The following is a 24669-nucleotide window of genomic DNA, read 5'->3' as shown; positions in this document are numbered from 1 at the left end:
TTTAATTTGTCATTTTGGACGAAAATGAAGACGAAGACAACTTCGCATTAGTCGCTACATTACAATATACTTACATTTTTGCCTATAACTCTAAAAAGAAACAAATTACTCCCAATAATCCCAAACCAAGGTCGACATGAGGGTGAGTAGAAAACACGTGAAAGTTTGAATTTTAAGTTTGAGAGTCACCGCTGGATTGCACCTTGAATTTTCAACAGTTCGCCCTCCTGCCTCTTCTCACCTACAGCTGGTCAACATGGGATCTGATTGTAAGTGGACAGATGCTGTTGTGGAGATGAAGGTCTGGTGCCAGCTGGCTACTTTCTGCTACGATGCCCAGGACTACGGTTTGGTGTTGTGCTGCACCGAGAAGGCTCTGGGGCTGAAGGAAGCGGCGGAGAAGAGCCTCAACAACGCGCCCACTTTCTTGTACGTGTTAATTGAGAGACAGTGGATGTTTAAATGAATATATATCAGCATATTTACAGAGGTGAAAAAAAAAACAAGTTCTCCCAAGAGTATGAGCCTACCCAGCTCCCTGAGGGGGAAGTGACATCTTGTGCATATTCCAGAGTATTGCACTTGTTATGAATGTAGATTTCCCAAACGTGTCAGTTCTGGCTGAATTGCCAACTTGCAAATTCAGCTTCTGCCTTTCAGCCGAATTGACTCGCTCAAGGTAAATGCTGCTTTTATCCACAGGTACGGACCGCCGGCGGTAAACGAGATGCTCAGCAGTTCCGCCTGTTTGCGAGGTTTGAGTTTAGCCCACATGTCTTTAGGAAACGTGTACAAATACAAGGAGGCTTTGGAGGTGCTTCTGTCCGCAGTCAGGTGCGTAAACTAATCCAGACTTCCGGGCAACAATTACCGTTTGGATCAAACTGACGAGTTTCTGTTTTTTTTTTATGTTTTAAAGCTATGCAGAGAAAGCTGAGAATCCTGCGCTGTGTGTGTCTGCTGTTAAGCACTACTGGAACACTTGCCTGACTCTGACACACACTCCAGTCGGAAGACGACAGCTCAAAGAGCCTCTGCAGAAAATCCTCAACGCCCTCACTCATACTTTCAATAAGCACGGGAAAGTAAGAATGCCTCATCATTTATATTTAAATTGACGTTCATACTTTCTTTCCACCTGATTACATGGAGCAACTAATGATCCTAAAATCTTCATCTCAGAGCCAATCGCTCCCCGTTTCAACAGAAGATGTGATGCCCATTATCAGTGATTAAAAATGATTAAAAGTTGTTCAAAAATATGTTGTTTTGCCTAGCTGAAACAGCTGATATCATGATACAGTGTCTTCATTTTGAAAGGCCACTAGATTGAACTCTACTTTTTAAAATGATGCCATGTTCAAATGGCCTTTTTTTAATGGAATAAACTGTATCATGATACCTCACCAGCTGTTCCATCAACCCATCACTACTAGCTAGTGCTAATTTGTTACAACCAGGTTAATATTATCATTAATATAGCAATATTAGAAAAAACAGATTCAGTGTAAAAATCAGAGCTCTATATATTAGGAACCTGAAGTATGATACTCCCTCTGCCATCCCACTCATGAACAGTTAATCCCCACCATGCCATCTATACTTATTCATTGCCCTGTTGACGTTTTTGCACTGTGTTTATTAATATCATTATTGTGTCTCTTGTATATTTTGTAAATATTGTTTATCCCTATTCTAATTTTTTTTTAACATTTCTGGTTTCGTCCACAACCACGGAAAATTCCACGTATGTATACCAATGTGGACTGACTAATGAAGCTGCTCTTTCTTGAATCTTGAATTTGTACTACGTTCTAAGTAGTTTGTAATAATATACAGCTTTTAAAGCAGCAATAAGTACGTTTTATAACGTTGTTTCTATTAGCCTTGCTTGTCATAAAAGTGTAACTGCAATTCAGTGAGATCTTCGATGCACCAAAGCTAAACATAGCATTTCAATAGTTTACAACAAGAAAAAAGACTTGTACTATGTTGGTTTGTTTTTACAAATCCGACTTGATTTTAAGAGCCTTGCGCGATCACATTTAAGACCCCTGATTTATATACATTTAGTTTTATAAGCAACTAAAGATTTTCAATCCACAATAAAGTGAAAAAAAAACTTAAATACATATTTGTATTGTTTAATCATAATTTACCAGCGAAGAACATTATTATTGTTTTGGTTTTTTTGTTGTTGTTGTTGTTAGCCTGTGTAGGATGAAACATTCATGGTATGATGGTATTTAAACTTTCAAGTGTTAGGAACAATAATCCCGGAACAATTTTTAAACACGTTTTCCATTTAAATACTTGCCAAATAAGTGTCAGTTGCATTACAGCGACATGTTTTATTGCCTTTCCACTTAGAGAATCTTTACAACAGGTCTTCATTTTGTATCATTACATCCACTCAGCTTTTAAATCAACTAAAAAAAACAAAGTATTCTTTAGAATCCGGCGTCCTTGTCTTTTGTGTAACAAATTTTCAAAAATATCCATCACTGCTGGAATGAACCGACAGTCAAAGTGCAGCTTTTAATTTGCTTTTTCAAACCACATGAATTAATTTATAACGGAGCAGAAAAGAAGAAAAAAAATCCACATGGTCTCTGAACCATTTGCTGCAATTAATTAAAGGGATTGATTATGGGATGTCTCTGGTGTGCTGCAGGGAACTTTTGAGTGAGATTAACAGTGAGTCGCCAGTTTTTGCCTCAGGATAACAATTCAGCCGGAGGGAATCTGGTTTTTAATATTCTTATTAAGGGTGATCACCTTTTATTCCTCATCCGTCACTTTTTAGTGGTGCTTGAGGTTGATTTATTAATTGGCTTGTTACCTTGATGATGATAAGTCTGCACTCCATTCATCCATTCATCTGAATGACCTTTTTCTAGAAAGCTCCTCCAAGCCAATTCAAAGGCTCCACAAGTTTCTGTAAACAATTTATAAGCTCGGTATTGTTGGTTTTCCATTATAATTAAGCAGATTGACTTAAAAGCTACAAGGGTTTATATTGATGTCAGATGAGTTTGTTTCACGGTCTAAGAACTCATCAATTTGTGGACTTACAACAAAAACTTTTGCTAGCCACACAGAATACTGTGACAGACTCCAGATAAGTTCCTAAAAGCCACACAGACCTAGGAACCTTGGCTGGTCAACAGGGAGACATAGTTTCTCCAACAGGTTTAAGTATGCTCCCTGGGGCTTTCTTTCAGTTGGATCTGCCCAGAGTGGTGTCCAAGGATGCACACTGAATAGGTGCCCAACTGGCTCTTTTTTTTAGAGTTCATCCTGACTCGCTAAAGTAGAAGAACTTACATTTCTCCGATCCTTAAAACTCTTCACTGGCTTCCAGTTTCTTTCAGGATAAACTTTAAAATTCATGTTCTTACTTTCAGATCTATTCATGGTCAGGCTCCTCCTTCCATCACTGATCTGATCCAGCCTTACACCTTAGCTCGGGCTCTGAGGTCTGTGGATCAGAATCTACTTATGGTTCTGGACCAGAGGATAGAAATCCTTCCAGACTGTTGCTCCTAAGCTTTGGAGCGATCTTCCTCTGTGTTTGATGATCTACTGACTCCTACAAGAAACATCTTAAGACTTTCTTATTAATGCAGGCTTTTCTAGGACTCCTGTGTTGTTCTCGGTGTTATCTTGATCTTTTTAGTATTTATTTTTTGAGTATTTGTTTTTTGATTGTTTAAGCGCTTTGTGTAAATATAAATTACTTACTTACTTACTTACTACCAGGTTACCTTCTTATTCCCTTTAAAGCTTTAATACTGTAGCAAAATTACCGGAGTAAATAGTTCATAACAATAATCCAAAGAGTTCTAAAGCGACTGGATTGAGTAGAATTTTGGGAAGAAGTTTTACCTCTCAACCCGAAAAACTTCTTCAGTTCCTAAAAAATGGTTAACTGAGTCTGTATATACCTTGATCAGCTGATGGTAACTCGACCCAAAGTGAGACTCAATACGTCCAAATGTGAACCTAAGAGGACTCGGCCCAATGTAATGTTGTGGTATGTGTGTATATGTAGTTTGTCCCGGTATTTGGTCCGAATAAGAATCAGCCTCAGACCTTCGTAGTGAGACCTTCGCCAGGTTTCCCCTGTTGACACTGAACAATGTCAGGAGCCGGTGACTGCTTATAGTTGGAGCCAAAGATGGCAGATCATTAATACGCTTAAAACCGTTGGAAATGTTTATTTTTCACAATGAAAGAGCAGAATGGGGCTACACCAACTGGTTTTAAGTCTTGTTCTTCCTCTTTATGTTCTTCTTCTTATTTTATTTTTATGTATTATTTTGTATTGTTTATGGAAAATTGCTGGCTGTTGGAAAAAACAATTTCCCGAAGAAGACCTCCTGAGGGATCAATAAAGTTTTACCTTACCTTACCTTACCTTAAGTTCATTGCCAGGAGATCTCACTCTGCACTAGTCAACTTAAGTCTGACTACCCAGCTTAACGGGGGTAACGTTGGTGCCCTGAACCTAGTGGGATATTGCATATATCGGGATTGGAAGTATTGGCAGATAATTACATGTTATATTGGCAAGATAATCTGTTTTTCATTGCAGTTTAAACATGACCAAGTTAAGTAATACCTGGATTTAAATTAGGGCCTTGACCACGTGGTTTCATTGAGGTATACGAGAGAGTCCACTAATCCTGCTAAGAAAACAAATTTCAGCCGTTAAGCTCCTCCGTCTATGGATGACAGATCCAACCTTTGAAACCAGAACTGAAGATGCTCTGCATTCATTGATCTTATTCTTTCTGATGCAGAGACAGACGAAGAACGAGCAGAACTATACGGTGGTCTCTACTGAAAGTTCAAGTTCCGAGGCATTAAGTAAGTGGATTTTACCTTTAATTTAAATTGTTCCTTTAATAACTCTTTTTTTCTGTTCTTTGCTAGATGAAGATGAACTCATATTGAAGATAGCCATGTACGATCTGCTGCTCATCATCTACAAGGACAACGGCGACTGCACGGGTGCTCTGCAGATGCTAGACAAAGCTATCCGAGCCATGCCCAACATCAAGCACAGGATGTGAGTTACCACACATTCAGACCCCGAGGACATGTGGAGTTCCTGACAGTTGTGAGGAGAGCCAACTCTAAAATACAATATTTGTACTCAGACATCTGCTGAAGCATCGTATCCAGTTGAAAGCCCGACTGGGTGAGAGTGTGATGCTGGACATGCAGAGCCTGAAGGAAGCCGGGAACGAGTTCTCGTCACTGATGTGGCACCGAGTTGCGCTGCGTTCACACAATCTCAACACACAACTCTACAGCTACCAGAAATCCCTCACCACTCTCCAGGTAACACTTTTGTCAACATCAGCAACTCTTTTTTTTAATCGTTCCTCAGTCAGATAAAAATCTTATGATTTTAAAGGGCAAATTTCCTTTTACAGATGTAATATTTCAACTGGTAAAAATAGCCCAGGGGTGAGTCAAAGAGCAGTTTTATAATAAAGGGTTGAGATTCTGGCCTCTCACTCTGTATAACCCAGTGACTACCTCTGCTAGCATGTGGCTTCTCAACACACAAGTACTTACCACCATCTTGTGGTATTTGTCTGCAGCTACATTAGTCATGAGTATGAACACCAGGCTTATAGTTCTGTAAGATTATGTCCCCCATTTTTTTTCAATGCAATAACTGCAGGAACATGAGTGACAGCTGTAACATTGTATATAATCAAATAATAATGATAATCATTGATGCTGTGCTAATTGATAACATTTGTATTAGACTTTTTTTTATCCATAGATGCCCAATTTCATTGTGGATTGATACCTTTAAATAGTGAGATATTTTTAATTGTAATTTCCATGCCAGGAATCTTCATCCAAAAACATATTGTAGGTGTAACCCTGTTACCCTAACATGCCGCTTCGAAATGCCTTGTTTAAAATAATTTTTAATGATATATTTTATATTTTATTAGATGGATGAACGATGATTGATGGATGGATGGATGGATAAGTAAGTGGATGGAGGGATGGATGGATGAATTTATGGATCAATGTGTGGGTGGATGGAGGGATGAATTTATGGATCAACGTGTGGGTGGATAGAGGGATCGATGGATGTTTTCATGGGTGATTGGTGAGTGGATGGAGGGATGGATGGATGAATTTATGGATCAATGTATTGGTGGTTGGATGGATGAATTTATGGATAAATCTGTGGGTGGATGGAGGGATGAATTTATGGATCAATGTGTTGGTGGATAGAGGGATCGATGGATGTTTTCATGGGTGATTGGTGAGTGGATGGAGGGATGGATGGATGAATTTATGGATCAATGTATTGGTGGTTGGATGGATGAATTTATGGATAAATGTGTGGGTGGATGGATGGATGAATTTATGGATCGATGTGTGGGTGGATAGAGGGATCGATGGATGTATTTATGGATTGATTGGTGGGTGGATGGATGGAGGGATGGATGGATGAATTTATGGATTAATAGGTGGGTGGATAGACGGATGAATTTATGGATCAATAGGTGGGTGGATAGATGGATGAATTTATGGATCAATTGGTGGATGGATAGATGGAAAGAGGGATGGATGGATGAATTTATGGATCAATAGGTGAGTGGATGGATGGATGGATGGATGGATGGATGGATGGATGGATGGATGGATGGATGGATGGACGAATTTATGGACTGATATCTGGATGAATGAATAGATTGATTGATGTATAGATGCGTCAATAGATGAAATTGTTAATGGATGAACATCAGGACATCCATCCATACAGGATGTCTGAGAAGGCATACATAAATGTGCTCACATCTATCCATGTGTTTGTTTGATCCAACAGGGTGAAGACACGTCTTGGCAAAAAGTGGATCTCCTGCTGGAGTTCGCTCAGTGGCTTTACTTCCACAACTTCCCCAAAGCCGATGCAGAACATCTCGTTCAGTGGGCCATCGACATCCTGTTACACATCGAGAAGAAGGAGCCAGAAGGTGAGCTACGCGGCTAATGCTACGTCCCTGACATCACCGGCTGTGTTTAAGAAAAGTTTAGCTTCTGATATCTGAGGAAATATACTTCATTCATTATTGAAACCGTCTTTCTTTTAGTTTTGAACCATAATGTCTTCCAGTTGTTTGCACATTTCAAAAGAAAAGCCCTTATTTTGAAAAATTGATAAGGCTCTGAGACACATAGGTCCCACATGAGTTCTCCTGAAACCTCTTTTAGAATCGCTCTGAGCAGTTGCTTTCGTTTCCGACGCTCACATAATCCCACTGGGAAACTTCTTTTTAGCTTTAAAGAAACTCAATTCCTTATGCCCACCTTACAGCTGATCGAAACATCAATTATTTAATTCTGACTCAACTTATATATTTATGACAAGGAATGATCACACACAAAATGTATAAAATCAAATATCAAAATCAAGCTTGATATACTTAGTTTATTATTTGAGTGTATTTTATATCACTTTTATTTTAAATAATAATCCAAATATTTTTTATATTTAATTAAATCTTTGAGGGAAATAAATTCTAACAAAAAAGGAAAATAAAAGTCCTTGAACAAAAAGCGTATTTTCTGGAGTAGTGAGGAGAGATAAAAATAAATACAAAATAAAATTGTTAAATTCTGCTTGACATAAATACAGTCAAAGGACTGCATGTCACCCCTGGCGGCACTGAGGCCTATTTTAACCTATTGAAATTTCTCAAATCCCTTAAAAATCTATATGTAAATACCTTTCAGACTAAATAAATAACTGAAAATGTTGATAAAATAAATTAAATATAAATAAATAATTAATCGTTATTTAAAAAACAACAACATACAAACCAATTTTCACTCAAATGAATGAGAAAACAGAAACAAAATATGCTATTTTATTTTTTTTGCACAATGATAATAATAGTAGTTTTAAATATTTTTTTTTTTAATAAAACAAAATATTGATCTTTGTTGGTTAATTTTACATCAATTTTCTCAGATTAATTTCGTCTAAATGATTTAGGTCATTAGGATAATGTGTGCACTCTCTTCCCACCGCAGAGAGAAATGCAAAAAAGGGTTGCAAGAGTTCCATAAAGTGTGAGCTGAAGGAGGATCTCCCGGAGTATTCCTTCACTCAGAGTGTGTCGGCTCTGACTGACGTGCGACGCCTGGACGGACTGATGCAGGCGCACACGCTCCTCGCCATGATCGCCGGCAGAACCTGCCCGGACTACCAGCAGAACCTGCTCAGAGCCTACACCTGTGTTCTGCTCATATGGAAGGTACTCAAGGGATTCTTTTTGCATTATCTTGCTTGTATAATCTTGTAGTATTCAAATTATTATAGTAGAGATGGAACCTTCACTGAGTGTTGACTCTTCATGGTGCTCCAGATCTCCCTGACGGTGGCAGCAGATCTTTATGTTGAGATGGAAAAGTCCAGAGTGCCAACACCGCCCCCTTCTGCTCTGTCAGGCAAGAAAGGCAAGGAAAAGAGCAAAGGCAAGAAAGTGAAGGAGGTATGAAGGGCTTTGTTCTCCTCTGTTAAAATCCAGATCCCATTTTTGACCACTCTTTTTTTTTTATTATTCAGAAATATTAACGTTCAATTGTCAAGTTTAATTTATTTGTATTTGTAAAGGGAAACTAAAGTTTTGATTTAAGTTTGTCTTAAATAGATCTTGGACTCTATTGTACTCATCAGTATTTGTTTGTACTAAACTCTCATTTCATTGAAATATTCACATTAGAAAATGATCTTAAGCCCCGCCCACTGAAAAACTTTATTTTTTTTCTAAATCTTATAAACCATAACCACGCCTACTCCACTGTTATTGGTCAATTATCGAGGTTGGTCACCACCCATCATCAATCCCAGAAGTCTCCACCTCTAAAGGACTTGTTGTATAAACAAAGCGGGTGTGATTTCAGCTGGAGTGAAGCCATTATTACGTCATAATGGACTCCGCCCACGAAACCTCTCTTTCGCTGAGATTTCAGACCAACTTAAATAACTATAATAACAGTAAAAACTTCAAAATATGGTCATAATGAGAGACTTACTGCATCTTGGAAAGGAAGACTTCAACATTTGAAACATGTTAGTGAGGCACGAGTGTCAGGTTTTCATATTAGTAGCAGTTTAACAAGTAATCTGACCAATAATGATAAATATATCCTTTTATTGTCCCAATAAATCTATTTTATTGATATACCATTATTCTTCCCATATTGGGTAAATGTGAGTTGTTTCAGCAGTTTACAAGAAAGTATAAATAAATTAACTAAATAAATAAAAATAATTTAAAAAAAACCTCCTGCATACAGCGCGGGTGTATAAGTCATTGGTTGAGTCCCTTTAATGATATTCACATCAATAATGGTTTGGTCTAAATTAAATGCATATACAGTAAAGCTTAATATTATATAGTCAAAAAACGTTTTTCATCTCAAAGCAATCATTTCATATCCAACTGTTTTTCTCTCTATTTTCTGTCCATATTATCCCATCATATTAAGGCTTTTTTTGTTATTGTTTATATGTTTTTTCATGAATGTCACAATATATGAAGCTCCCTAAGAAATAGAATTTCTGATCTCGATAATGCACTTTCCTCCTCGATCTATCCGCGTCTCTAACGTCACTGATTGTCTCTGAACAGCAACCTCATGTTGAGGAGAAACCTAAAGACCACACACTGAATGAAAACCTTCCTATTACTGCTGAAGAGTGGGTCCAGTTCACCTGTCCTGAGCCAGCCAGGGTGGTGTTCAAAGCCAACGACCACCCCAACTGTCTCAACGTGCACACCATAGCGAAGCAGGTAAGATCGTCCACATACATATGTTGTTCTCCCAAAAATGCTTTTCAAGCTCATTTAGTTGGATTTCATTGAATCATGTTTCTTGTCAATAAAGGGTTAGTGCATAATGTCAGGTGTTAAATCCGACTTTCACTTTAACAAAGAATAAAAATCAGATCTGGTTTTAAAGTCACATGTTTACTTGTGCAAGTGAGAAAGAACAGCACAGAACTTCTTACTGTACATGCCTGTCCAAATCCTTTCTGAAGTAAAGAGCTGTTAGTTCGCTGTTATATCTTTGTTGCAGTTTCACAAGCGGTTGATAATCTTAGTCCAAAGTGTTCCACTGAACACAAACTGTACCTGTCCCTAGTGATGGTCTGATGAAGCTTCATGAAGCAGTGTCATTATTTTCAGAGTCCACTAGATGGCGTCTCTGCACTATTTTCCTTTGTTTTAAACAACTTTTTAATTAAAACATCACATCATTTTTAAACTGGCGCCACCTACTGACCACTGATCAACATGACACTGTTTCATGAAGCTTCATCAGCACATCACTACATGGTAAGTCATCTGTACCTCAACATTTCTTTCCCACACGGTGATAAATAATGCAATCTGTAATTTTGTGAGAATAGTATGAAACTTTAGTGATGGTCTGATGAAGCTTCATGAAACAGTGTCATGTTGTTTAGAGGTCAGTAGGTGGCGCCATCAGTTTAAAAACGATGTGATGTTTCATTAGAACAGTTGTTTAAAACAAAGTAAAATAGTGCAGAGACCGCCATCTAGTGGACTCAAACAATGACACTTCATGAAGCTTCATCAGACCATCTCTAGTAAACATACTTTAGCTCAAGACTTTTCTATCACACAACTCTCCTGAACAATGTCATTAAACCTTTAAAGGGTTTCAACTACAGAACGAACAATAGTGATGCAAGTCTTCTCCTCACGGTCTCTCCTGGTTTTTTGGTCGTAGGAACAGACCTTGTTTTATCTGGGCCTCCTGGAAAAGCGGCTCCTGTTGCTCTCCCTCAACCATCTCGCGCTGCCGGTCCTGCATCTGGCCGAGACCATCTCTTATGACCTCCTGGACCGGCGGGGGATCGCTCACCTGTGTCGCCTCAGGTAACAAAAACTAAAGAACGCCGCATTTATAAAACTCCAGACATCGATAATTCCTATATTTACAAACGTCTCCGTCTCTCCTCAGAATCTTGAAAACCTGCTGTCAGCTCGGGAGGGAGACCAGTTGTCCGTACCACAAGGAGCTGCTGAATCTCTGCCGCATCAACGAGCAGGAGCATATGAGGTACTCTTGATGGTCGCATTTGTTTTAACTGATTTAATTCCACGCTCCTCTCTGCAGGTGCCAGAGAGTCATCTCTCTCTCGAGAAAGAAAAAATTCCACCTGAATTCAACCAAACAGGTGAGCTCACTCGTGATGAAGCTTCATGAAGCCGGGTCATTATTTTCAGAGTCCACTAGATGGCGGTCTCTGCACTATTTCCCTTTGTTTTGAACAACTGTTCTAATGAAACATTTTTAAACTGATGGCGCCACCTACTGACCTCTAAACAACATGACACTGTTTCATGAAGCTTCGTCGACCCATCACTAGCTCCTAGTTTAAAAAAGGCTCAATAATGATAATAATTATAATAATGATATTGTAAATAAGCTGAATACATATTGAAAAAGTATTGACAAGCTCAACGTATTGTCTAAATAAATAATACTAGCTAGTAATATGGTATAAATGATATCATAGATTAATAAAGAATACAATTATTAAAAATAAATTAAGTGAAATGTTTTATTTTAAAATAGAGTATAGTTCACATCTTTAGTATTATTAGTTTATCCTAAATTGCGATTGGTTTAATTAATGATTAATTGCTTTTTTAATGGTTAGAAAATTACTTTAGAGGACAAGAAATATATATTTTTTCCTTCATATTTATTTTATGATATTTTAAGCAATTTATAAATTACTCCTTTTTTTGTTTTAAATACTACTTCTCTGTGAAGAGAGAACAGTGAATTAATTAAACAAAATAAATTTACTTTTTGTGTACATTGAAGTAGAATTTCTGCTTAATAAAAATTCTGGATGTAAATTCAGTAACAGTTGCACAACAGAACTAAAACCCGTTCTCTGTTCTTAAAGTATTGTTATTCCGAATATATTTTTGTTTGTTCTCTAAATTGTGTGATATGGTGATGTATACCGTAAATTCCGGACTACAAGCCGCTACTTTTTTCCTACATTTTGAACACTGCGGTTTATACTACGGTGCGGCTTATTCATTTTTTTTTCGTGGCGGGAAAAACATTTTGCTCAGCAACAGTAGACCAATAGAATGAATGAGTAACTTTGTGTCAGCAGCTCCCTCCCGACTACGAGGAGAAACTTACTTCATTCCGCACATTCACTCAAACAAAGATAGCGGAGAATTCCATCGGGCCAGATGAAATCATAAATATGGATGAAGTACCTCTGACGTTTTGTAACGGACCTTCTCACATAACTCCTCGAGAGATCGTCACACACACATTCTTCATGGGGCGGAGCTCTGGTGCGAACTTGGTGACGCTCCAGAGTGACAGCATTAATTATAACAACACTGACCACACATGAAGCCGTTATAGAAGTTAATCAAAATATATTTACTTAATAACATTTAACAAAAAACGCTCCTTAAAGGAGGATCAATCAAACATGAACAAAACAACGAACACCCACGACACCCCACAGTCAAATCCCCGCGATCAGTGTCCAATGTTCAAGTCCATTATTGTCCAGAAAAAAGGCTGCGTTAAGTGAATCCTAGGTGAGGCGCAGAGACGCAGGACGGCCCGCCGTGAAGTCGCGTTTATCCGCGCAATCACTGCGTTACGATCAGGTGGAAAAAAGCGAACTACTCATCCGTGTTGCCGGTGTGATGAAGAAATAATTCCCCGGTTGAAGGACACGGACAGTTTGTCCACTTGCCTCGTGCTTTTGTCGCTGGTTCCTCGGACTGTAAATATCTGAACAATGCTTAAGAAGAATAACACAGTGCTTTATTTATTTAAGTGTAAGAAATGGTAGTGAATTACCGGTAGTTCATTTTTTTGGCTGTTTAAACCTGCGGCTTAAAATCCGGTGCGGCTTGTATAATTACAAAATTGATTTTCTTTCTAAAATTTGAACATGCGGCTTTTAATCGGGTGCGCTCTGTAGTCCGGAATTTACGGTACTTATCTTTTCACTATTTTCTATAATATAGCCTGTTCTATTGTCCGTTTTTTTCCATTTGCCTTATTGAAGTCCTCATAGTTGTTATGTACTGTTAGCTATAGCCATTTTATTTTTGTATTATTGAATAATTTTGTACCTCTAAGGCAGTATTCTTATATTTTTCTGCACATTAACGCTTTTACAATGACATTATATATTGTATTGTTCTTAGCTTTGCTACGGGACTTCACAACCCATTCAGAAACACAGCTACGTCAAAAGTTGTCTTTTATCAGAGAATGTCAGATGATCTCACATGACTATGTCTACCTTCATAGGTAGCTGAGATAAATAAGAAGATGGCGACGCAGCAGCGGACCATGAATGTGAGCAGTCAGGACATCTGGCTGGACAAAGCGGACGTTTGCGTCAGCATGGGACTCCACGAACCGGCCCGGCAGCTCCTTGTGGAGGCTCAGCTCGTTGCATCCGTATGTCGATGGAGAGACGGAGCTTCATCGTGTGAAGCTGGAAACGAAATCATTCTCTATGTTCTAGGAACTCGGGGACCACATCGCCATGGCGAGGAGTTTGTTGGATCTAGCGTCGCTGAATTGTGAAGAGGGAAACCACGCTCAGGCGCTGCTCCTCCTGGAGAAGGTGGAGGGCCTGTCTGGGGACGAGGTCTTTTGGTACCAGTTCACGCTGACCAAAGTCAGAGATGTGGTCGGACAGGGAGACCCGGAGGCGCAGAATAAGGTACCAATGAATCCTAGACGCTCTATTTAAAAAAAGAAAAAATGTTGACTCCTGTTACCATCTCTATTCTCAGACGGATCTGATCTTGAAGCGAGGCTGTGAAGCTCTGAAACTGCTCATCGAGCAACAGGTCAACCAGGCGCCAAAACTCACCTTCCTGATCACGTCCTTAGAGATGAGGTAAAAATGTGATGTTTAAATGACACATTTGTTATTATGAATAATGATAATTAAATATGATGATTTTAAGATTCAATAAAGTAACTGATATCGAAATAGAATTAATGTATTTTATTATAATAATTCGTTTTAACTATCAAGTTAAATCTACTATTGGAAGATTTTTTTTAAATAATTGTCTTTTCTATACATATATTTTTGATTTTGTCTGTTCTTCAGGGGTGCAATCGAGTGTGTCCGGGCAGTCGGCGGTTGTCGACCTGGGGAAATACTTTGTTGCCAGGACTTACAGAGGCTGACAAACGCCTGCAGAACCCTCCACGAGTGCACCAACAGTTTCACTAAACTCAACTACTTGGAGGACGCTGCCAAGAGCAACAAAGAGTGTGCATTAGTGCTGAGGTCAGAAATATATATATTTAAACATCTGTAACTTAAACATCCCTTTCACGATCATTCTGTCCTTGATTTAACATGGAGCTATTATTCGGGGGCAGGGGGTTATTAAAGCAGCTGTATTCATATACATGATATAAAAAAAATGTTTCTAGCCCCCTCTGGTGTCAAGAACACATTACTGCAGTATCATGGATCCTCCCTCTGTTTTTCCATTACCACCTAATGCAAGAAAAACTATTTATATCAACTTCTTTTTTTCTCATTTTGTAAAATGTTATATTTTATTGATTAAAAGGTTTTTGTTTTACGTTCATGAATCTAAACAAATAATGTCATATTTGGCTTTAAAGTACCTAAATGTGAATTTTAAGACCAAGAAAACAGTGAACACTTGGTTATAATGTTTTATTCAATTACAAATGGTATTAAAAAAGAGTCTTAAATAGTCTTAATTTCACTTGCCTTAAACTTTTGGAGTAAGTATTAATGAAAGTTTCAGAATGGGTTCATTTTGTTTTCTGTTAAAACGGGTTTGGATCTCATTTAAGTGGCAAATGCAAGTCTACATGAAAAGGTGTATTTATTTCAATTTATGAAGGAAATAATTTAACTTTTTGCATGTTTGTTGAATGTAATTTGCACATGTTAACAGCTTGTATTTATATATTTATAGAATTTCCTTATTTTGGTGTCGTATTTTCACTGCATTTGAGCTTCATCTCTTCACTGCTCCTCTTCAGAACCCTTGCTAGCAGCACGACTAACATGGAGGAGAAGAAAAGATTTCTGCTCGACGCCCTCTCCTGCCTGAATTTGGCAGTTTTAGAGCAAGAGCGTGTGGTACTGCACGCAGAGAGCCTCCTACCTACTGAGAAACAGGTACAGACCAGCAGTTGAATAAAAAAATATTAGATAAATAACTAGCCAAATATTGCAAATATATAAATAATTTAAAAATATTATGATGAATTTAAATTCAGGATAATGGTTAATGGATGAAAACGATTTTATGTCGCCTTTTTACACTTCATTTTAAGCTTCTAGCAGCAAAATATCACACCTTTTTTAGACAAATGGAATATGAACCCCGATCTGATGAGTGTGTCAGTGTGTATCCAGCAGATGGCGCTGCTACTCTGCGTACACAACTTGAAAAGTATACTAACAAGACAGTTTATCTTTGTGTTGTTGCCAGAGTTGTGGACTGTCTCTGCCAACAACTCGTCGGCTGGTGAACCTGCGAATGGCTCTCGCAGAGTTTTGCCTCTCGATGCTGGAGCAACAGTGTGAGCTCCTGAAACAAAAAGCCCTGGACCGAGAAAACATGAGTTTGGCCGAGCTCACGTTGGCAGATTTCACCTACGAAACACCAGATCCTGAAACCCTTGAACATGTAAGACACGCATTCAGTTTGTTCCCCTTTATTCCCTAAGAAAAATACAGTATTTTCGCTTAATTTACATAAGTTTGTTACACTTGACACAAGACAATCGTTTCAGTAACCTTAAAAAAAAAAAACTGTAAACTTGTGACATCTGTTTTTTTGTCTGAAGGTCAGTCAACATCTAAGTGCAAAAAAGGTTGACTACCCCTGACTGACAGCACTGACATCTCAGTACATTTTGACAAATATTATAAAGGGCAGTAGAGGTTCTTCTGCTTTCATTGTGTTGCATCTCAAAAGGGAACTTCACCTCCAAACTGTAATAAAAGTTTTTAATAAATACTGTACATTGAAAGCTGATGTATGTATGGACACTTTGAAAAACGGAATTATTTTCTCCAATTGCATCCCATCTTAACCCTTGTTTTATCTCAGGGTCAAGGTGACCCAAATGCCCTAAAAACAAACATGTTTGCGGGATCCATCATGTTGCTTTTGGGTTAAGGTAACACAAGTAAAAACCACAAAAAAACATTTGTTGTCAAGCCTACGGGTCACCTTGACCCTGAGATAACACAAGGGTTAACACTTTCTCACACCTGTCTTTGTTTTGGGGTTTCAATGTTTCCACACATTTAGTGGAGGCCAGTGACCGTCATGTAACCAGTTACACGCACTTGCGCTATATTACCACTAGTCTGTCTCTTTATTCAAACACCATTACAACAAAGCCCTTCCAGTAGTAATCAAAAAAAAACAACGTATTCTTGTAAACTCACTTCAAAAAGTTACTAAATTACAGCAACTTAACAGATAATTGACAAAACTTAATTTATAGTATTTTTTCTGACTAGCTGACTATGTATCCATTATACTCTATGATAATACACTTTGCCGAATAATAACACAAAACCACAAATAAAGGAAATTTACTAACTTTTTAAACGCTAATCCTTGCGTATCAATGAACTGTATATCGTGTATATGTCGTTTTATCAATTATTTATGAAGTTTTGCGAGTCAAGGTTTAAAAAAAAGTGTATGACACAATAGTCCACTTCTCCCGCATCACATGACCAAAACACACACGCCTCATTGGTCAACAGCAGCTCAGCGTCACTTACATGCATGTGTATAACGGTGAGAAATATATGTAGAGGAAGATAGAAAAGAGACAGGTGAACTTTTAGAGATTTTTCTAAGCGGTTATTATTTGTTATCCGTGTAACCGTTTACACGTGTAGACGTTAACACAAGTGAAGATCTAATGAAGAATCATGAAGCAGTGTAAACTCTCCAAACAACATGACACTGTTCCATGAAGCTTCATCATCCCATCGTTAGAAAATAGTGCAGAGACGCCATCTAGTGGTCTCTGAAAATAATGACACTGCTTCATGAAGCTTCATCAGATCATCACTTGTATTTTCCTTTGTTTTGAACAACTGTTCCAAATGAACATCATTTTTAAATGGTTGGCGCCACCTACTGACCTCTAAACAACATGACATATAGATGTATATATATATATATATATAGACGGGTTATTGGATCAACTGAAAAGCAGCACCAAATGAAATTGTGGCGTGTAATAAGACTGATCCTCATATTTAAAAATAACAAACGAATGAGATAATTGGATACAAAAATATCTCAGACTAATGTTTGTTTATCAATTAATCCCTCGTCTGCACAGAACCAGCTCCAGTTTCCACACAGTCACCAGTCGATTCTAAAAACGTTATTTTCTTTTAAACAAAAAAAAAAAGTGATGGAGGTGTTGCTCTCTGTGTCCTCATTCTTGCAGGAATGGCTGAGCACGGGCAGAACCACGGGGCAGGTAGCCCTGGGTCAGCTCTCTGCCGTCAGTTCGTGCTCCCTGGACGATCCAGAGACCAGAGCTCGCCGCCTGAGTTTGATGGGAAAGAACATGCTGCTGATGGCTGTTCAAATGGACCCCCTCTACCTGTCCTCTCTGTGGAACCACAGTAAGAAGGTAGGAAAATCAAATTATATCCACAGAGTCACATGATCAACTCCCTGTAAGAGTTCCAAACAGAGCAGATAAGAGCTGTTGTGTGGCCACTGCTGCTTTAAAGTCGACTCGCTTTTACAGAGTTTTTTAAAGTATTTAAAAGTCCTTGATAAATTTTACTCAAAGCAAACCAGGATGTCATGTGACGACTGGAGTCTGAATCTGTGCATGAAGCTCTGTCAATGTGTCACTGGAAGAGAGCGAAGTTGACCTTAAATAAGTATTTGACGGTGAATTAAATTTATAAAAACATCCCTGAAATCCAAACATAAATGTGAATATATATAATATAAGCAGCCAGGTAGATAGTGTTAATACTGTAATAACTTTCATCGGAATTGATTCATTTTTACTAATTCATTATTTCAAATCAGCAGAGTATAATTTCATTGTATATATCAGGAAAGTAAAAAGATCACAACATTAATTAACTGAACTTATTGAGAGTTGATGATTGGAGCCTTTTTAATAGTTATTTAGTTACAGTTAAATATGACAATCAAATAATATTGTAGCCACCAATCAGCCGTCACAAAGGAAGAAATGCATCATGGGAGTTCACTGTATTGTTGGCACCATAAGTAAGGTTGGTATATTTTGGGACATATTGTGATACTGTAGTTACAATTGTGTATTTGTAGCATTGTAGAGTACTTGACTCTGGTGTTGCAGAATAAAGAGACCACAGAAAATGTCCGAAACTTGACTGCATCCTCTCGTCCTCAGTCATCAACGGGATCTCGCGGGATTACAATGTTCTCTTAGCTGGGATTGACGTCATGACTGTTTCCAGCTAGCAGAACAAATTGCAAATTGTGAATATTTGCATGTTAATCATAAATAAAATTAACAATTATTTTTGCCTTATACACATTTGATTAAAAAAAACTCTAAAACTCTAAAATAACTGTGACAAAAATGAAATATGTTACAGTGCTCAATATTGATACAGTCTAATGGAAAAAAAGGGGGATTTTTTTTAATTGATCAATATTTTCCTACACCCCTATATTTTTTCAGAGCTGAGCTAGAATTAGAAAAACAAAAAGTTTTCTTTGGACTAGAATCGATGATTAAATGATCTTTAATGGGGGTTTTTTTCAGCAGAAAGTTTTCTCTGAACGAACTTCGGCAGAAAAAGACCCCGGAAAGGACCCGAGCCAGCATGATTCAAAGCCTTCTGTCAAATGTCAGGTGAGATTTTGTAGCTACCATTGCTTAAAAAAAAACTTTATTAGTGCATATATAATAACTTAATCTCACTGTGCAACTCAAGCGTGTGAAAGCGGAGCGGCTGTTAGCACAAGCCAGGAAAGTCCTGGATGAATCCATCACCTTGTGTCTCCAACATAAGCTCCTGGCCTCCACCCTCACGGACGCAGCTCTCAACATGCTGGAGTGTTACGGCCAGTCCTGCCCTGAAAAAGCAATTCAATACCTCACCCTGTTTCAGGTAAAGGGTCAGTAGAGTCTGTGAAACCGTGGTCCGATCCAACCCGTTCGGTTTCCCCCCCCAGAGCGGCTGTGCCGTCGCGCAGATGTCCGACATTCTAAACTCGGTGTGCACGGACACCAGCGTCTCGGAGCTCTCGGCGCTGCTCAGCCTGCACAGGAAGCTGCTCCTCTCCCACGAGGACCGGCCCAACAGCATGCAGACGAGGGTGGAGGACTCCCTAAAAACCGTCTCCAAGGTAGCGCCTTCAAACTCCCGGCTCACATGATAAATGGCCGGTGTCGTGGCCGGCTCGGGAGCGTTCCCTTGATGGGGGAGACGACGCTTGCTCTGGTTCAAAAGTTGGCTTTCTCTGCGGTATTGTTTTCACCTCAACACAGACTAGAAAGTTTTATTGCTACGCTGGAGTGAGTAAAAAACTATTTGCAAACTTCATAGAGCTCTTTTAACGATTCCTTTTTTACTTGCGAATACGTTTCAACCATATCATCATTTATTTTTCCTTAAGATAGTATTTGTTAAAGTTTTTGTGTTTCAATACAGGCCGTCAGTCAGGTGACCATCAATCCTTCACACCTACAGCTGCTCACAGAAATTCCTCCGAACCTCCACATCTTAATACTTCAACACTCTGCTGACGGGTAACTTCATGTCCTATCTACGTATATGTATATGTCACAGTACAGCTTGGAATCCAGTCGGAGCTGGAATCCTACTAGTACAGATTGGAATTTCATGATTCAGTCTATTTTCTAAATCCTTTTGATGTATTTCGAATTTCTCCTATTAGAATTGAAGATTGTCTTGGTAGAATTCCCATTTCTCCTAGGACAGATTGGAATTCCAATATTCAGATCCCAGTTCAGTAGTAGGATTCCAATCTCTACTAGTAGGATCTGGAATCCTTCTGGTAGAGATTGGAATTCTAATATTCAGATCCCGGTTCAGTAGTAGGATTCCAATCTCTACTAGTAGGATCTGGAATCCTTCTGGTAGAGATTGGAATTCTAATATTCAGATCCTGGTTCAGTAGTAGGATTCCAATTTGTACTAGTAGGATCTGGAATCCTTCTAGTACAGATTGGAATTCCATGATTCAGTCTTTTTACTAAAACATTTTTAATGTATTTCGAATTTCTCCTTTTAGAATTGAAGATTGTCCTGGTAGAATTCCCATTTGGACCGATTGGAATTCCAATATTCAGATCCCAATACAGTAGTTGGATTCCAATCTCTCCTAGAATAGATTGGAATTCACTAGTAGAATCTGGAATCCTCCTAGGACATATTGGAATTCCAATATTCAGATCCCGGTTCACTAGTAGGATTCCAATCTGTACTAGAAGGATCTGGAATCCTTCTAGTTCAGATTGGAATTCCATGATTCAGTCTATTTTTTAAAACATTTTGATGTTATCCCAATTTCTCCTATTAGTATTTGCAATTGTCCTGGTAGAATTCATAGTTTTCCTAGGACAGATTGGAATTCCAATATTCAGATCCGTAGGAGGATTTCAATCTCTACTAGTAGGATTTCAGATCCTACTGGATTCCGACCTGTACTCTGACATGTATATCTAGAGTTATGTATTGGGGGTAACAGTGGGTGTCAAATCCTATTCGAAGTGATCCTAAATGATATTCCCCCTGCTTAAGATCGAGACTCTACGGGGCCGTTTATCAAAGGACCACAGCTCCTGAATGTGTGAAAGACGCCAAAGATACCAAGGATGCAAAGGAAACGAAAGAAACGAAAGAAACGAAGGAAGCAAAGGAAACGAAAGAGGCAAAGGCTTCTATAGGTATGTCAGTGGGTGTCAATCAATCACAAACTGGGCCAAAATAACTTCAGCCTTGACTTTGAGACATGAGAGGTTGATGGTTGTTGTATTTCATGGAAAATTCTGTCAGGATAACCATGGAAATTACATCAGACATGCTTATTAGAGAGAGATGAAGGGTGGTGAAGAAGAGAGAGCAGACAGGGTGGAAATGGTTGACGATAAATGTCAACAAAATTAAATAAATGAATTAATATGGCGCACCTTTGCATGCTCCATCTTCTGGAGCCGAGCGCAGTAATTCTACGGGAATCACAGAGTAATACTACGGTGACTAAAATTGCTCCTACATACCAAAATCCAATTATCGTAAAATAAGTTTTAAGATTATCGAGTATAACCACAATTAAAAAATAAGACTAATAAGGCACAATTTCTAATTTTTTAAGTAAATAAAAGGATTTTAAGTGCACCTTAGAGTCCTGCAAATACGGTAAATTAAGTTAGGATATTTATCTGTTATGTTGGCTATAATGTAGTTCCTTCTTGGAGAGGCTGTACAAGAATAAGTAATATTTCGTCTTATTACCACTGGAAAGGCTTAGCTGTAATGGGATTAAGCAGGGTTTAAGCTGTTATACTAGTATTACTACTACATCTAATACTACTACTTATTATACTAAAAATTCAAATAATAATTATAATGATAGTAATAATAATTAATACTACTAATACTACTAATACTATTACTACTAATATTAATACTGATAATACAAGTAATACTAATGCTGCTACTGCTACTGCTACTGCTACTGCTACTGCTACTGCTACTGCTACTGCTACTGCTTGCTACTGCTACTACTACAGATATTAATACTACTAATACTAGTAATACTAATGCCAATACTGCTACTGCTACTGCTGTTTCTACTAATATTCATACTACTAATACTAGTAATACTAGTTAATACTAGTGCTAATACTGCTACTGCTACTGCTACTAATATTAAAACTACTAATACTAGTAATACTAGTAATTCTAATGCTAATACTGCTACTGCTACTGCTACTGCTGCTGCTACTGCTACTGCTACTGCTACTGCTACTGCTACTGCTACTGCTACTGCTTCTGCTACTGCTTCTGCTACTGGAAAGGCTTTGCTGTAATGGGATTAAGCAGGGTTTGAACTGAGACAGAACCCTCTAGTTATGAAGGTTATAAAGCGCAACTGCATATTTGCAATCATAAATCTCTATGGTTTAACTGGTATAACAAAGGTTAGAAGCTTCGACTACACATGTAGAGAAAATAGTAAGCGCTGGAAAAGCTTATTTAAATGTATGCTAAGGTCTTGCCGGCCATCAATGCCCGACGACAAGGCCTTGTCGAATCATAATGTGAGTGTTGACGTCTGCGTGTCAATCTCAGTGCGTCCAGAGACGCTGACATGCTCCAGAGTGGCCAAGGTCTCCGTCTGCCCCGCGGCTCTTCTGTCGCTTCTGGAGAAAACTCGAGCCTTCGGCCGGGAGAGGAGACGAGCCCTCCTGAAGGAGATGTGCAGTCACACCGTCGAGGGCAAACACGACAACCAAGAGGTGCATCGCCGTCTCCTTTAAAGCTTCCATTGAACTCAGACTCTGTTTAGTATATATTCCTAGTTGGTTTTCACTTGATTGTACAGAAGGAAATTGGAGATCAGCTATTGGAGAACAGCTTTAAGGAGATTGTGCAGAAAATGGAAGAATACTTGAGCCCAATTATGAAGATGCTGAGCGACAGCCGTGGTGGAAGGTACTTTACACTTTTTTTCATTTTTGGTATTTTTGGACACACACAAGTCGTTAACTCCTATTTGCTCTCCATGAGACACAGCCTTTTCGAGAGTCCCAAGGAAGTGTCACGACCAGAGCCAACGCCCGAAGAGACTAAAACTAAAGATAAAGACGAGAAAACACACACAGGTAAAAACATTATTGATTGATTGTTGATTATTATTAGAATTATTGGCCTTTTGACATCGTCTACATGAGAGAGTGCTATTTACATTTACATTGTGCATTTGAATAAAGAACAAAGAAGTGTTTTTTTAATTAAAAATAGAAAAGGAATAACAATTTGAATAAATATCTTAGGTTAGGATGAGTTGTGACTCTGTGTGAATTTTTTTTAATGTTAATTGTGTTAAAAAACGCAGAGATGAGGTAAGTTAAGATAACAGGTATTTTAAATTATGAAATTAAACACACACAAATGTATATTCGATTATTGTTTTAAAAAAAATCTAATAAAAACTTTGTTTGCATTGCTAACTTTGCTACTAAGTAGTTTAAATTATATATATTTTTAAACAGATAATAAAATTTAAAATATAATTTGATAAATAATGTAAATTATTTGAGATGTTCTGAATATGTTAAAGGTATCTTTAATTGTGTGTATTTTTTAAGACAATAATCATAATAATTATAATGATAGTCATGATAATTACTACTAATACTATTACTAGTAGTACTACTATTATTACTACTATTAATACTAATACTTCCAATACTACTACTAATTCTACCTCTACTACTACTATTGCTAATACTACTAATGCTACTACGAATACTAATACTTATAGTAGTACTAATACTACTACAAGCAATACTACTACTAATAATAATAATAATAAGCATTCAAATAATAATAATAATGATAGTAATAATAATTACGACTACTACTAATACTAAAACTAGTAAGTAATATTTATTTATATAGCGCTTTTCGAGACCAGGGTCACAAAGCGCTTAAACAATCAAAACAATACTCAAAAAAGTACATACTTTAAAGATCAAGATAATACTGAGAACAACACAGGAGTTCCAGAAATTCAAGGAAAAGCCTGAACAAATAGAAACGTCTTAAGATGTTTCTTAAAGGAGTCAGTAGATCCATCAAGCGCAAAGAGAGAGAAGATCGTTCCAAAGCTTAGGAGCAACAGCCTGAAAAGATTTCTCTCCTCTGGTCCTGAGCCGTGTGCGTGGAACCATAAGTAGATTCTGATCCACAGACCTCAGAGAAAAAACTAAGAAAAACTAATGAAAAAAAAGAAAACTAATGCTAATACTACTACTAGTACTACTACTGTCACTACTACTAGCAATACTACTACTACTACTAATACGACTGCTATTACTGCTGCTACTACTACTAATAATAATAATACTAGTAATAATAATAATTATAATTATAAGGGAGGCAGAGTTCTCTTGTGGAGACTCACTATCCCAAGTTAAAAAACTCCTGCTCAAGTTCGCATCTCAAGTTAAGTCTTCATAACAGCAGCAACAAACCTCCCGTTCAGATCCGCCAGCGAGCGACCCGGACCGGCACGTGGTGTTGTTGGCCGACACGATGCTGCTGGAGCTGCCGCTGGAAGCTCTCACCCTGTTGCAGCAGGAAGGCCTGACCTCCGTGTCACGAGACTTCTCTCTGCAGCTCCTTCACTCTCGCCTGCACATGGAGGAGATGGAGATAGGTAGGAAAATACTATATAAAAAAGAGTATTATTACAGTTAGAAATGCAACATTATTGTATAATCCCAGGAGTAAATCAATGTAATCCATAATTTGAGGTAGTATTT

At 38.0% G+C, this 24669-nt stretch overlaps 1 protein-coding gene across 2 annotated transcripts in view; it reads left to right on the top strand.

The window, feature by feature from the left end:
* Positions 1-24669, top strand: part of cfap46 (cilia and flagella associated protein 46) — a 69500-nt gene that overhangs the window by 34353 nt on the left and 10478 nt on the right. The window contains exons 21-49 of one of the 2 annotated variants that reach the window (XM_087802981.1): positions 248-429; positions 703-834; positions 920-1085; positions 4806-4872; positions 4939-5074; positions 5166-5349; positions 6869-7016; positions 8077-8300; positions 8412-8537; positions 9681-9842; positions 10807-10955; positions 11041-11139; positions 11197-11257; positions 13390-13542; positions 13610-13810; positions 13884-13990; positions 14210-14392; positions 15130-15268; positions 15585-15782; positions 17581-17769; positions 18916-19002; positions 19085-19261; positions 19326-19499; positions 19805-19902; positions 20918-21063; positions 22472-22638; positions 22725-22834; positions 22916-23004; positions 24390-24563. In XM_087802981.1, the coding sequence (XP_087659107.1) occupies positions 248-429; positions 703-834; positions 920-1085; positions 4806-4872; positions 4939-5074; positions 5166-5349; positions 6869-7016; positions 8077-8300; positions 8412-8537; positions 9681-9842; positions 10807-10955; positions 11041-11139; positions 11197-11257; positions 13390-13542; positions 13610-13810; positions 13884-13990; positions 14210-14392; positions 15130-15268; positions 15585-15782; positions 17581-17769; positions 18916-19002; positions 19085-19261; positions 19326-19499; positions 19805-19902; positions 20918-21063; positions 22472-22638; positions 22725-22834; positions 22916-23004; positions 24390-24563 (4228 nt within the window). Of the gene's footprint in view, positions 1-247; positions 430-702; positions 835-919; positions 1086-4805; positions 4873-4938; positions 5075-5165; positions 5350-6868; positions 7017-8076; positions 8301-8411; positions 8538-9680; positions 9843-10806; positions 10956-11040; positions 11140-11196; positions 11258-13389; positions 13543-13609; positions 13811-13883; positions 13991-14209; positions 14393-15129; positions 15269-15584; positions 15783-17580; positions 17770-18912; positions 19003-19084; positions 19262-19325; positions 19500-19804; positions 19903-20917; positions 21064-22471; positions 22639-22724; positions 22835-22915; positions 23005-24389; positions 24564-24669 lie in introns of both variants that reach the window. The other variant, XM_087802980.1, reaches the window with a different exon arrangement.

The sequence above is a fragment of the Callionymus lyra genome, chromosome 11 (genome assembly GCF_982586985.1).
Source record: "Callionymus lyra chromosome 11, fCalLyr1.hap1.1, whole genome shotgun sequence".
In the NCBI taxonomy this organism is placed as follows: Eukaryota; Metazoa; Chordata; class Actinopteri; order Syngnathiformes; family Callionymidae; genus Callionymus; species Callionymus lyra.
This window is presented reverse-complemented; position numbering and strand designations above follow the sequence as displayed.